At 43.8% G+C, this 15,081-nt stretch overlaps 1 protein-coding gene across 1 annotated transcript in view; it reads right to left on the reverse strand.

Moving 5' to 3' along the window:
• STK26 (serine/threonine kinase 26) overlaps nt 1-12,813 on the reverse strand; it is a 65,846-nt gene extending 53,033 nt beyond the window's left edge. Inside the window, exons 1-2 of the mRNA XM_007517024.3 lie at nt 12,648-12,813; nt 12,421-12,565 (exon numbers count right to left, since the gene is read on the reverse strand). Of these exons, the coding sequence (XP_007517086.1) occupies nt 12,421-12,462 (42 nt within the window). The 5' untranslated portion in view covers nt 12,463-12,565; nt 12,648-12,813. The remainder of the gene's footprint in view (nt 1-12,420; nt 12,566-12,647) is intronic.
• Nucleotides 12,814-15,081: the final 2,268 nt, after the last annotated feature.

A 15,081-nucleotide genomic window follows, 5' to 3' on the forward strand; every position in this document is an offset into this window, starting at 1 on the left:
TCTCTCTCTCTCCCTGTCAACTTCTGGTTCTCTTTATTCAATAAACAAATAAAGATAATTAAAAAAACAAAAGAAAAAAGACTATGGTGTTAACCATTAACTCTTCAATAAACTAAAAGGGGAGAGATAGAGAGATGGAAAGAGGGAGGGATGGAGAGCGAGAGCGAGAGAAATGGAGAGAGAGAAATGGAGCGAGAGAACACATCGTGGCACCACTCCATCATTAGTAGAGATTCCCCGGGTGCCATGATGCTCCCATGTGCTTCTGGGGCTTGAGCGAGAAGCCTTGTCAAGGCATAGTAAGTTGGATGCTCTTACTAGTGGATGAACTATCTCCCAGCTCTATATTAATATCAATAAAAAGTGTCTGACTTAAACATTAATTTAAAAATATGGTCCCAATCATATCATAATATCTTAGTCCAAAGTAGCAGAAGACCAAATGACAAATGATGGACTTGAAATTTTAGTTGCACACGGTGTATTGATCTCTGCCCTTTTGAAGTGAATCACTTCATGACATTTTCCTCCTGAGACAATGTTTCACGTGTAGTGGAGTGAAATATTCCTTCAGACTTAACTAGGAGAAATAATAAGGTCTTCTTAATTCATTTGGCAGCAATGAGTAAAATCGCCACACTTTCACAAGACACAGCTCAGTCAAAAAATATCACCAAGCTGTCTGAAATCCTATTAGGTATCCTTGTTAAAATACATTATTCTGCGGTAATATATCATTTAAAGAGAGTTGGAATTGTACCTATAAACATATGGAGCTGTGTAAGCCAACATTACCACAACAATAATTTTTTTTTTAAAAAGCCAGCTTTATATCCTGTAGAATGCGAACAGGTTACACACTGAGCCATTAATATAGAACACTTCAATATGCTGGAAATTTATCAGATCCTTTCTAATGTGACAGCTGGGATAAGGAAGTAAGAAGTTTGTTGGTTTTTTTTTTTTACTATTTTTTTATTTATTCATTTGGTGGGTTTAAAATTGTTTTTCATTGATTTTGTTAAGCTACCAGCCATTTGCAGGAAATTACCATCTTTAAATTATTGATTCTTCCAATCACAGACTACACTTATATCCTTTTATCTATCCTTTAAGTTCTCCCTGTGTTTTGTTGTTTTCAGTGTAGAGGATTTGTCGATATTTTACTAGATTTATTCCCTGATAGTTGATGATTTGTATCTGTGTTTTTTTTTTTTTTATGGGGGTTGGGACTAGAGAGGGGAAAAAGAAAACAGGTTACTATGGTGAAGGAGGAGGAGGATTTGGGGAAGGATGAGATCTGTTGGCACCAATCTTGGGGAAATGTGGAACTGTACTCCTGTGACAACAACCATCCTATAAATCAACATGTCTTCAACAAAGTGATACAAAGGAATATGAGTTTTAATTCTCCTGAAAACACGATTTTTTTTTCTGTGATCACTTCACAGAAAAAGAGAGAGGTTCCACTCTCTCTCTCAAAGGCTTTGAAGGGCAATGGAATGAAAACTTCATTGTGTGGACAGCTGATTAGTTACAGGTACAATTTGATAGACAATATTATACTCTAGTCATTCTAGCCTGTATAAAGTATACAAAGTTACTTTCATGATCTACAAGAATTCAAGTGCTATCTAGCATATTTAAAGAAACAGAAGTGGGGGAGTCGGGCTGTAGTGCAGCGGGTTAAGCGCAGGTGGTGCAATGCACAAAGTCCAGCATAAGGATCCTGGTTTGAGCCCCTGACTCCCCACCTGCAGGGGAGTCGCTTCAGAAGTGGTGAAGCATATCTTCAGGTATCTATCTTTCTCTCCCCTCTGTCTCCCCCTCCTCTCTCCATTTCTCTCTGTCTTATCCCACAACGACAACAACAATAACTATATATATATATATATATATATATAGAGAGAGAGAGAGAGAGAGAGAGAGAAGTGGAAAAATTAGAAATGTCTTATCTATGCTGCAATTAACCAACATTCTTACATATAATTTACACCTAATGATAGTTTTACTGGGGGAGTCGTAATGGTTAACAGTAAATACAATTATTGGTACATGTGTAAAATTTCTCAGTTTTCTGCAAAACACTCTCATCACCCCCAGCCTAAGTCTTCTTCCATCACCATGCACCAGGACTTTCAAGTCATAAAGATACTTTTTAAAAAGTCTTCTGGCTTCAAGAAATTTACAACCTAGCTTGGGAGACAAGAACAACATACAAAGTTAAGAGAAAAATCTAGGACAGTATAAAAATTAAGGACTGGACTGTCTGCTACTGACAATCAAGATAATGTCTGTAGCCTGCAACGTTTAGGAAAAGTTCATGGCAGAAGTAAAGTGGAGACCTTGAAAATTAGGCAGGATACAGTCAGTGATATTAAGTTAGAGCTGGAATGATAGAGCAAAAGGGACTTCTTGCTGGCAAGAACTGATAACTTACAGTACATCTGCAGAGGAGTCAGGTAACAGAATGTCTGGCCAAGTGAGCAAAGAACTTGGGGCTCAATGGTGGTATGTGTGTAGCGGGCAGGGGAGGACTGGGGTGAAGGCAGTATTTCAGTAGAAAAAAAATATGTGGGTTATCAACAGGAGATGTGATCATGACTTGTTCTCATGTGATTAGCAAGATGAACTGCCCATATGTATAGCATAACACCTATTATAAGGGAGTGCAAAACAGACCCCACAGAGGACAGTTAATTCATCCTAATAATGCCTCATTTGAGTGAAGGAAATGCAGCTTTTATTAGTCCCCATTTTCGAAATTATTTGCTCAAGGTCACTGAATAAATGAAAGGCAGAAAATATACATATATATTATAAAAAACAGTATCACAATGTTCAGGGCTTCCTAAGTACCAACTAAATTATATTCTCTCATTTTCTATGACTCAAGCAATGGAGGTACAGGATGGACCTCTGCACTGAAGTGCCATTTTTAGACCCTCCTTAATGTTCGAGGCACCTGCGCTAGCCACCATGCCCAATTCCTGTGTACTCTGCCTCCAGCCCCTAGCCCTTAACCTCAGACCTTCCACCTACCTCCAACTGTCCCAGCTAGCAGATGTCCCTGATTATTCTGTTCCAGAATAATCTGCCATTATCATGAGATGGTGATCTGTCTTCTGCTATTATCATTAGCATATTCAACATCTCTGTACCAACCACTTATCAACAAAGGCAATGGTTTTTGGATTTATCAATGCAAAGCAGTGTTTCCCACTTCTCTCAGCCTTCAACTTGCAAAGCTGAAATATCCCTGCAGAAGGTGGAAGGAAAGTTAAGAACTTCATACTCCATACTCACTGTCTTGAGCTTGAGCTATTTATCCAATTTAAGTTCCATGAGGAAAATCATTTGAGTTTTCATTCATTCATTTTCTTTTAGCAGAACACTGCTCAGTTCTGGATTATGGTGGTGTTGGGGATTGAACCTGGGACGTTGGGGATTGAACCTGGGACCTTTGGTACCTCAAGCATGATTTTTTTTTTTGCATAACCAATATGCTATTTTCCTAGGCTCCTAAAATTAAATGCTTACAGAATTCCTCCTAGTTAACGCCCTTGTAATCCTGACATATTTTCTATTCATCTCATACACATTCAAAAATATTTCATTGATTTATATGAGACAGAGAGAGAGAGAGAGAGACTGACTGACTGACTGACTGACTGACTGACTGACTGAGTGACTGACTGAGACCAAAGCACTTCTCTCTCCAAGGAGCTCCACTTGTCTGCTTTTTATTGCACTCACATTTTGCCAGGAATTTAAATCAAGGTCTTTCCCTGAGTCATCTCCCTGGACCTTGCACACATCTTCAAATAACCCTTCTCTTACAAGTTAATCCTCCACTTAGGACCAAGTGGTAGTGCACCCGGTAGAGCGCACATGTTACCAAGCACAAAGACCTGGGTTCCAGCCTCAGGTTTCCGAGGGAGGAGGTGTCAAGGGCAGTGAAACAGTACTACAGGTGTCTCTCTTTCTGTCTCCCTCTCTGTCACCCCTCCCCTATGTCTCCCTTTTATCAAATAAAAGAAAGGAGAAGGGAAAAATGACTGCCGGGAGCAGTTGGTTCTCATCATGCAGGCACTGAGTCCCAGCAATAACCCTGGCGACAGTGGTGGTGATGGTAATAGTAATTTCATCCTCCACTTGCGCTTTCTATCTCAGCAGGATCCTCACTTTCACACATTCTGTCTGGCATTCTGAATCTCTCCCTCCTTGGAGGAACTCATCCTTTACTTTCTTTTTTTTTTAAGATTTTATTTATTTATTAGTGGGAAAGATAGGAGAGAGAGAAAGAACCAGACAGCACTCTAGTACCTCATCCTTTACTTTCAAAGACAGGACTGACATATAGTAAAGGCTCAGTAACATTGGTGAATGATCGGGACTGGCAAAACAGCTCACCTGGATAGTATGCCTGCTTCATCATGGGCACCATCCGAGTTCAAGTCTGGCCCCCACTGCACTGGAGGAAGCGCTGGTGTCTTGCCCTCATTTCCTGACTGTCTTTCCAGACCATTTTTTTCCAGATAGAAATACAGAGATGGTAGATGGTCATCTTCATTGGGGGGTTGGGGGGGGATGGGACACAGAGCTCTGGTGGTGGGAATGGTGTTAATATACACTCCTTTGTTTATAAAGAGTTTTTTTCTTTTTAACCTTTTATTTACTTATTATTGAATAGAGACAGAGAGAAACTCAGAGGGGATGGGGAGATAGAGAGGAAAAGAGACAGAGAGACACCTGTAGCCCTGCTTCACCACTTGTGAAGGTTCCCCCATGCAGGTGGGGACCAGGGGTTTGAATGAGTCCTTGCACACTCTAATGTGAGCACTTAACCAGGTGTGCCAATGCTTGGCCCCCTAATATACACTCCTATTAAAAAAAGAAGATGACAGACAGAGACGGAGATGGCGGAACAGAAAGACACCCCGTAACTGAAACTTCCTTCTGTGTGGTAAAGGCCGGGCTCAAACTTGGGTCGTATCCATGAGAAAGCAGGCACACTAACAAGTGAGCTATTTTGGACCCTCCCTGTATGAAAAAGCCATTCCAGAGCAGTGAAGCCCCAAAGACACAGCCAAAAAAAAAAAAAAGTGATGAATGACTAAATTTCCAGAACTAAATCTTCAAGTGTTCAAGGGACATTTAAGAAAAAAAAAAAGCTTTAAAGAGATATTACAAAAAGAAAAAAAAGTCACATACACTTAATGAATACAAATGGGGCCTGGGGTTGGTGAGCTAGTCTAATGGTCATCCAAAAAGATTTCCATGCCTGCAGCCCCTATATCCCAGGTTTAGTCCTCAGCACTGCCACGAGCCAGACCTGAGCAGTGTTCTGGTTAAAAGAAACAAATACTGTGGACCAGATGGTGGTGCACATGTTACAATGCCCAAGGAACCAGGTTCAAACCCCCGGTCCCCACCTGCAGGGGGAAAGCTATGCAAGTGGTAAAGCAGTGTTGCAGGTGCCTCTCTGTCTCCCTCCTTATCACCTCCTTCCCTCTCAATTTCTGACTGTCTGTATCCAATAAATAAATATGATACAAAAAATTTGAAAATACTGAACAAAAATGGAGTTTTTACATTTTATTTAGGGACTGGGCAGTGGTGCACCTTGTACAGCACGTGCATTGCCTTGTGCAAGGATCTGGGGTCAAGTCCCCAGTTTCCCCATGAAGTGGGGAAGCTTCACAAATGATGTGGCAGTGCTGCAGGTGTCTCCCTCTCAATTACTGTCATATATATATATGGCTACGTGGCAGCTCATCTGGTAGAGTTAACATGGTACCATGAAGGATGAGCAGAGTTCAAGTTCCCACTCTGCACGTACAGGTGGGTAGCTTCACAAGTGGTGGAACAGCGCTGCAAGGATCTCTTCATTCTCTCCCTCTCTCTCCTACACAATAATAGCAGCCAGGAGTGGTGTAGGCATGGGGACACAGCCATAACTCTAATGGCAAAAAAGAAAAGAAAAGAAAAGAAAAAGAAAACCCAAAGATTTATTTACTTACCATGAAAGAGAGTAAGAAATGGGGAGGGAGCTACATAGAGAGAGAAAGGCAGGTACACACACACACACACACACACACACACGTGCATATGAACACACACACGAGAGCACTATTCTTCCCAAGTCAGGTTACAAATATGATGACACACACAGATGCCTAAGAAATCATGACTGTAATTATGATAAGAGACATAGTATTTTGGCTTTTTTAAAACTATATATTTATTGGATAGAAACAGAGAAATCGAGAGGCAAGGGGGAGATAAGAAAGGGAGAGAGACAGGCACCAATGGCACTGCTTCACCACCTGTGAAGCTTCCTCCCTGCAGGTGGGAACTGGGGGCTTGAACCCACATCCATACATGTGCACTCAACCAGATGCACCACTACTCAGCCCCAACTTATCAGTCTACATTTTCCTTTGTCATTCCATCTTCACTACAAGTTATCAAAGTCTAGAGTAATGAAAAAAATATTTACTTACTATTAGATCTGGCTCTTCCCTCTGACTTTCCAATCTTTTTCAGATGTACTATAATTCTCCTAATTACCCCATGTTCAATAACACAAACATTTTTTACTCCTCCCTTTATAACTAGTCAATTGTACCTTTTTTTCAAACAAATCTATTTATTTATTTATTTCGGATAAAGACAGAGAAATTGAGAGGGGAGGGGGGAAGTTAAGAGGGAGGGAGACAGAGACACCTGCAGCACCATTTTTTAATTTTTAATATTTATTTATTTTCCCTTTTGTTTCCCTTCCTGTTTCATTGTTGTTGTAATTATTATTGTTGTTGATGTTGTCGTTGTTGCATAGGACAGAGAAAAATGGAGAGAGGAGGGGAAGACAGAGGGGGAGAGAAAGATAGACACCTCACCTGCAGACCTGCATCACAGCTCGTGAAGCGACCTGGATTCTTATGCCGGTCCTTGCGCTTTGCTTCACGTGCGCTTAACCTGCTGCGCTACCACCCGACTCCCTACAGCACTGTTTTTACCATGTGTGAAACTCCCCCTCATAGGTCGGGACCAGGTCCTTGCACATTGTAATGTGTACGCTCAGCCAGGTGCGCCACCACGCAGCCTCAGCAATGGTATCTTTCTCTTCACGGCATTAGGCATATGGAAAGCAAACAGTCAAATGAAAGGTCCAACTATACCAATGACTGCTTCACAGAAACAGACCTGGTATGTTAAGCTAACTTTTTAAAAATGTTATTCATTTATTAGATAGAGATAGAGAGGAACTAGGTTGGAAGGGGGAGATCGAGAGGGAGAAAAAGAGACACCCGCAGCCCTGTTTCACTGCTTGTGAAGCTTCCTCCCTACCATCACTGGCAGCTGTCAAACTATCTTGACTCACTCCATCTTCCAGTTCATTCATTCATTCATCCACAATCAAGAGTTCTCTTCCTACACAGAGCTTTTATCCTTGAATGTCCCTCATTTAGAAATATTTAATGAGGGGGCTGGGCAGTAGTACAGTGGGTTAAGCACACGTGGCACAAATCAAGGAATGGGATAGGGAGCCTGGCTCCCCACCTGCAGGGGGGGGTCGCTTCACAAGCAGTGAAGCAGGTCTGCAGGTATCTTTTTTTTTTTTTAATTTTTTATTTAAGAAAGGATTAGTGAACAAAAGCATAAGGTAGGAGGGGTACAACTCCACACAATTCCCACCACCCGATCCCCATAACCCACTCCCTCCCATGGTAGCTTTCCCATTCTCTATCCCTCTGGGAGCATGGACCCAGGGTCGTTGAGGGTTGCAGAAGGTAGAAGGTCTGGCTTCTGTAGTTGCTAGGTATCTATTTTTATCTCCCCCTCTCTGTCTTCCCCTCCTCTCTCCATTTCTCTCTGTCTTATCCAACAACAAGGACAACAAAAAGGGGGAGGGAATGGCCTCCAAGAGCAGTGGATTCACAGTGCAGGCACCAAGCCCCAGCAATAACCTTGGAGGCAAAAAAGAGAGAAAGAGAGAGAGAGAGAGAGAGAGAGAGAGAGAGAGAGAGAGAGATATTTAATGATTTGTCCAAGGACGAAAATTCTTCCATAGCATTCGAGTACCTTCAGCACTTGGAACCAATCGGGCCTTCCCAACATACCACTGAATATTCCTCTAGAGAATATCATCCCATTCTCAAAATCTCTGTAAGTGCACCCACACTTTCAGGTGTGCCCTTTCATGCTCAATGTACTTTTATCTTTTTTGCCTCCAGGGTTATCACTGGGGCTCCGTGCCAGCACTATGAATCCAAGACTCCTGGAGGCCATTTCATCAGATAGGACAGAGAGAACCTGAGAGAGGAGGGGGACATTGAGAGGGAGAGAGAAAGATAGACATCTGCAGACCTGTTTGGCCAGCTGTGAAGTGTATGTCTTCCCCACCCCACCCCTGCCACAGTTGGGGAGCCAAGGGCTAAATCCTAGATCCTTGCACTTCGTACTCTGTGCACTTAACAGGATGTGCCACCAACCGGCCCGCCAGCTCAAGGTACTCTCTACCTGAAGATGTCCTCCCCATCAAAATGCTAAGAGTCTTTTGGCGTCAGTTGTAAGCCTTCAACTCTACCAGCAAGAAACTTCTCTTCTTGGACAAGTATCATAGATTTTGCATTATTTGGTAACTCATGTGTTAGAGTCCACCTGTCAACAACATTTATTGATCTTTAAAAGCAGGCAGCTGGGGAGAGTGTAACAGTTCTGCAAAAAGACATTAATGTCTGAGTCTCCAAAGTCTCAGGTTCAATCCACCATAAGTCAGAGCTGAGCAGTGCTCTGGTTCCTCTCCCCCCCCCAGTATATCTCTCTTATTAAAAAATTAATAATAACATAATTTTAGGATGAGGAAAGCACAGGGCCCCAAGTGAAAGCCCCCAGTTCCCACCTGCAGGGGAAGCTTCACAAGTGGTAAAGCAGTGCTGCAGGTGTCTCTTTTTTTCCCTCCCTCTCTATCAAACCTTTCCTCTCATTTCTGTCTCTATACAAAATAAATAAAGTACCCATTAATCCTTAAACTTAACTCCCATTTCAGATCTGAAATAACCATTTAAAAACTATACCACCTTGATCATACTTAAAGATACACGAGGCTGATTTAAATTCTTTAGCAGGAACTCAAAGTGCTTTTACCAGAGGTAAAATTCAACATTAACTTTATTTCCCTCCTCCATTTTATAAAAATGTTTGCAACCAATCTAAAGTGCTTGTCTTGATAAATACTAATGAAAAAACTCAAGGAAAGGTACTTCAAACTTGATTAGGATTTATAACTGAACCGCAAAAAAAAAAAAAACAGGTTTTAAACCATTGAAATGTAAACATTTGAATGGAAAGAAACAAGTTTGTTGGTTTCTTATTTTTCTTAAAGTTGTACTTCAAATGTTTTTTTAAGAGTTAAGCTCCTGGTATGGAAAATTCCATTAGCTATATACTGAAAAAAGTAAGTACAAATTAAGTAGAAAAAAAATCATACCCACAACATTTGGTGTAATATGGCAAAAATGTTCATTACCACAATATTAAAAAATACCAACAATATGAGTTTCAATAACTGGTTCATAAAGAAGAGTTTGAACTGGACCAAATCCTGGGTTTTCTTTCGTCACTCCAAGTTTCTTTTCTATTTTAAACTAGTGGCAACAGAAATTTCTTTGTCTGAAAGTCAGGAATGCTGGAATTCTTAAGTGATAGAACAGGTAGCTCAGCTTCAACTTCAAGTCTCTCCTTAGGGGGAGGAAAACACTGTGGATAAAGTGGTTTTGTTTTTATTTCTGGAAAAATCATTTTTCCATCAATCTTCATAATTGTCTAAAATAAACTGCTAAAAAGTTATAGGCCAGTCGACCACTTCATCCTGATTTGTGGAAACACTATACAGTAATTTCAAGAACACATGGCTCACTGAAGTCTTCTTAGTTCTCTAAAGGACCAAAAGTTTCTCTCTTTACCTCCTTTACAAAATCCTAGGAGAATTTTACAAGCTCCGACATACTTCTGCATCTCATCTGCAACATGCTGGAACAAAAGAATAGTAAAAGTAGTCTAGGCTCAAGAGTCACGCTGCATGCCATCAAATTTATTTTCAGAGTCCTGTACAATTTTAACTGTGGAAAACTTTCGTGTCTTACCACATGCTTAAGAACTACAGCCACCAAGAGATTCTCAGAAATAAACTAAGAATTTATCCACTTCATCATGACGGCGAAAACAACAAATAAACACTCCTTTCTTCTTTGCTAACACTGAGATGATTACCCTGCCTAAACTGGGTGGGACAAAGTCATCACAACTCTGAGGATGCATAATGTGAGAAGCGGAATTGGTAATTGCAAATATGTGAGTCATTCTAAAAACCACCTTAATGAAGATTTAAACACTCAAGAGCAAGGCAGATAATTAAACAAAGCAGGGAGCTAGCTATAAGGACTGAACAGGAGGCATTGGTAGTATAATGGTGAGGATAGCTGCCTTCCAAGAAGGACTGAACAGCAAGCAGTTCTTAGCCATATAAATCATACAGAGCAGAAATCCTATAAATCAAATAAAAGCCAAGACAAGTGAAATAGAGACCAGAAACCATTTTATCTTTCACACAGAGCTCCCCAGAAACACACACTTGGTGCACTGAAGGCACTCACTGTGCTGACTGAGCACGCAGGGGTCACACAATGGAGAGAGAAGCATGGAGCCCCTCAGAGACCAACTTTTAAGTGTGCAACACGCTACCCTCCATATAATGGAAAGGAGAGGACGGTGGGAAAGAGCCTTTCTTCCACCACAGACAGAAGAAAACTGTAGTCAGTACTGCAAACTACTAATTCTCTTGAAGTAATCAAAGGCAAAACTAAATGAATGGGGTGTGGGGCTGGATGGATGGGGAAGAAGAGGGAGGGAAGAAAAGGGATGGCCTGGGAGGAAGTTTCAAACATTTTGTAAAGCCTTGAAGGATTAACCTTTAAAAGAGCCCCACTATTTCTCACTTCCCTTTTTCTTCCTCTCCCTCTCTCTGTCTTTCTCCCTCCCTCTCTCCCCTCAACTACCCATCAACTTCCTGGGAGTCAACATCAACCTGCTCACTAAACTATTCAGCTAAAAGCTATGGTTCCCATGCCTCATCCTAGGGTAGACAGATAATATAAGCAACACAAGTGGCCCATTGAGGAAAACTATTTTCAAAGTTACTTTTTGGTGACCTTGCATAAAATGTAGCTAATGGGGAAAAAATGAATCTCAGATATCAGTTAACAAAGGAAGGGCCCATTCCACAGCACTTTGATTTCTACTGGAAACACAAGTTGTCTGGTTACTCCTCCCAACATTTTTTTCCCCTAACCTTGAAAAAATAACTCTGCTTTAACATTCATAGAAGATCAGAAGATTGAGGGACCCAGGCTTCAGTGTCTGTAGTCCCTGGCTTATTAAAGGGGGTTTCTCAGGCTAGTTAGCACAGTTAAAAAAATAAACAAAAAAGAAAGGAAAAAGAAATATGAGTGCTTTGAAGTTAGTAAGAGTTGAAGCACACTTTACAGTAGAGAGTCTAAGATGCACCTATTTTATAAGATACTAACAAAAAACAAAAAGTGTGTGGAAAGAACTTGTTCCTCCTTGAATAAATTGAAAGTATATGGTGGAGGAGGCTAGGCGGATCTAGAGTACTAACTTGGGTCCCACGCAGCAGTCTCTAGTTCAAGACAAAAAGCTTCCATTAACCATATGCAACAAGATACTTGGGGGAAAGTTGGGCAGGGACTGGGGTGGGGCGGTCTGAGGAGTCATCACCTAGGGACTCTAACTTAGGACCCTGCTTTTCTCAACCTACAGACTGTGGGCTGGGCCAGGTGGGGGAGCACCATACAACTTCGGCCTGAAGCTGCAACAGCAGCACCAAAAGGGGGAAAGAAGTCCTCTAGCTCTTCTCAGCTCTACGCACACAGGAAGAGCCTGATGCAAAGGCGCCACCGACACCCCCCTCTAAGTCTTGCTCCGCCCCAACTTATGTTGAGGACGGGGTGGGGGGGGGGGTGTTGGGCAGGAGTTGAGTTTTGTCCCACAGATTCAGAATTTCATCTCTCCCGAGTTAAGTCGTCCCGGATCCTACAAGGCTTAGCTGGTGCAGGTGTCTCACTATGGCCTATTTTTATACACCTCTCCCCCCACCGCCCCGCACCCCCAAACCCCATCTCCTGGCGCGCACCCCTTCCTCCCCGCCTTCACGGCGCACTGCACCACCTAGCCCGGACTCCAGGAAACACTTGGAGTCCGATTCCCAGGTCACCTGGCCGGAGCGCCCGGCCCAGGCTTCAGGGGAGCCCCCCGGGCCCCTCGTGGTCCTTGGGTGCCGGCTGTCCCAAGGACCTGGGCTCGCGGTGGTCACGTGGACGGCGGAGACGTCCTCACCTGCATCCCGGGCACTTGCACAGCCACCGGTGAGTGGGCCATGAAGGCGACTGCTGCTCGCACGGCCGGCGGTGGCGTCTGGGGCTCGGGCTGGCTCCTCCTCCGGGGGTAGCTGGGCGGCCCTCCCCGGCTTCGCGACCGGGGCCTGGAAGGACACAAGTGGGGGTTACGGGGCTGCTGGCGCGTCGCCCCGGGCGGCACGGTGGGTGCCGGGGGACTCAGTTTACCTTTCTGGTGCCCGCCCGCAGCTTCTGCCGGCGCCTCCTCCTCCGGGGTGCCCGGCGCAGTGTGTGGCGCTGGCGGCTGGGACCCGGGCTCCAGTGATGCCGCTCGCCAGCGCCTGGCCGCTTTAGGAAGAGGAGGTGGAGGCGCCCGGCAGCCCGCCCGCTCGCTTGCCGGCCGGGAGGCGGTTGGGGGCGTTCCCGCCGTTGGCCCTGCCCCTGCCCCTGCCCCGCAGCCCGGCCGTGTCAGGGACGCCAGGGGGGGTTGGCTGAGCCCTCCGGAGCCCCGGGATGGGGAGACTCAACCCGTTCTCGGGGAGCCCAGTGCGGGGGCGCCTGGGTCCGGCTTGGGGAGCAGCTGGCTGGCAAAGTTCAGGGGACCCCGAGAGCGCGGGGCGGAGGGTAGGCAAGGGAAGGAGGCAGGCGTCCCGAAGCGGCGGCGACCACGTTGCAGGCAGGCGTGCGAGGTTGGGGCACGCTCAGCCTCCCGGGCATGTTGACTTGAAACTTTTGCGAGTGTGGGAAGTCCTCTTGGCTCCTCGATCTCAGACAGCGGGGAGCTGCCGGGTCAGTGGTCCCCGGCTGCTTCCAGACCCCCACCCCCGACACCACCTCCAGTCCTCCCCCATCTCAACCCAGGGTGGGGTGAGGCCAAGCTCTCTCGCTCTGTCGACTCCCCGTCCCCCAGACTAGTTTCAGGTGCCCTGAAGCTGAAGTTACCTCACTTCTGGAGTTGCGAGAGGGGGCCAGAGGGCATCTGCCCCAACGAGGTTCTCTTCCCCCAGAAGTTCGGCACACGTCAGAGAGAAGGAACTTGGGAAACACTCGGTACTTAGGTCAAAAAGTTCATGAGAATCATGGAAGCAAGGGGGGAATGCGACTGGCTTTTCAGCTGCACGTTCTTCTTGAACTCAGCGTTCATGTTCCCAGCGGTGGTTTCTGCAACTTCCTGCCTCCACTAGGTTTTCAGTTGCCTTCCACGAAGGAGACCTAGCCTTCTGAGAGCACTCTTCATAGTAACAGCCACAGTTGTGAAGATGCTGATGACAGTTGCATCAATTGTATTAAGATAGTTACTTTGGGGACCCAAAGAGGGTTAAAACCCATCGTTTAAATAAAAAAAAAAAAAGTACTATCCAAATGTTACTTAAAAATGAGGCAGATGATGAAGTTCCCCCACCTTGCAGGATGGCATAGGTCAGTGCCTGGCACGGTTTGATCTAGTAGTTGCTCAATTACCCTTTGTCTTGTTCCGTTTAACTGGTTCTCAAAGGATACCATGTTCTGTTCTTAAAATCATTGGTTAATGGATGCCCTCCACTTTGTGTCTGGGCCTGCTAAGTGCCATGAATCTGCCACCTTATTAAACGTCTGCAATGACCCTCTCTCTCTGTTCACATTGCTGTTCTCTCATTTTACAGACTGTGAGAAAAAGTCCTAATGAGATTAAATTATTTGGCTCACGTATCACACAATTTACAGGTGGTCACATTAGGAACTCATACCCGTGACTCTCTGATTTTTTAAGAACTATTTCTCTTAGCAATGGTCAAGAACACCAAACAGTATTGTCTATTACAGCTGCCATACTCTACATTATATCCTCAGCATTTATTCTTCTCAAAAGTTAGAACGTGAGTCCTATTGACCTGCTCACCTAAACTGGCCCTCTCACAAAAATCCTGCCTCCTTTACCTGTCCCTGTAAGCCATCAGTCTACTCTGCTTCTTTGAATTTCTTTCCCTCTAGATTTCATATCTCAGTGAACTCACATAGTATTTGTTCTTCTGTGTTTGACTTATTTCACTTTATATAGAGTCCTCAAAGTCCAGCCACTTTGTTCCAAATGTCAGGATTTCCCTTTTTATTGTAGCAGCTGAGTAAGATTTCATTACATGTGTACACACACACACACACACACACACACACACACACTACATTTTCGTTATCCATTCAGATGAAAAAAAGTCATAATGGCATTTTCTTTACTCCTAGTACTCCAGGTCAAGGACTTCATGCTTCTTACTTGATAACCCCAAATCTTGTCACTGTTTTGCTTAAGCCCAGTCACTTTTTTATATTTTTATTTCTTTATTTGTTTTGTTAAAATGATATGTTACAAGATTGTAAGATTACAATGTATATTCTACACTACACCCAACACCAAAACTCTGTATCCCCATCCTCCCACCTTCCAAAGATAACCAATACAGTTTTTCTCACAAGTCTTAGAAAGTTTTCTTACTTCTTTTTTTTTGCAAGTTCATGTGAATCATATCTCTAGATTCCACAAATGAGTGAGTCCATCTGGTATCTGTCGTTTATCTCTTTACTTATTTCTTTAAGCATAATCACCTCCAGTTCTATCCATTTTGTCCCAAAAGACACAGTGACACCTTTTTGTTTCATTGCAGAGTAGTATTCCATGGAATACTTCTTT

This window comes from Erinaceus europaeus, chromosome X, assembly GCF_950295315.1.
Source record: "Erinaceus europaeus chromosome X, mEriEur2.1, whole genome shotgun sequence".
NCBI classification, from domain to species: Eukaryota; Metazoa; Chordata; class Mammalia; order Eulipotyphla; family Erinaceidae; genus Erinaceus; species Erinaceus europaeus.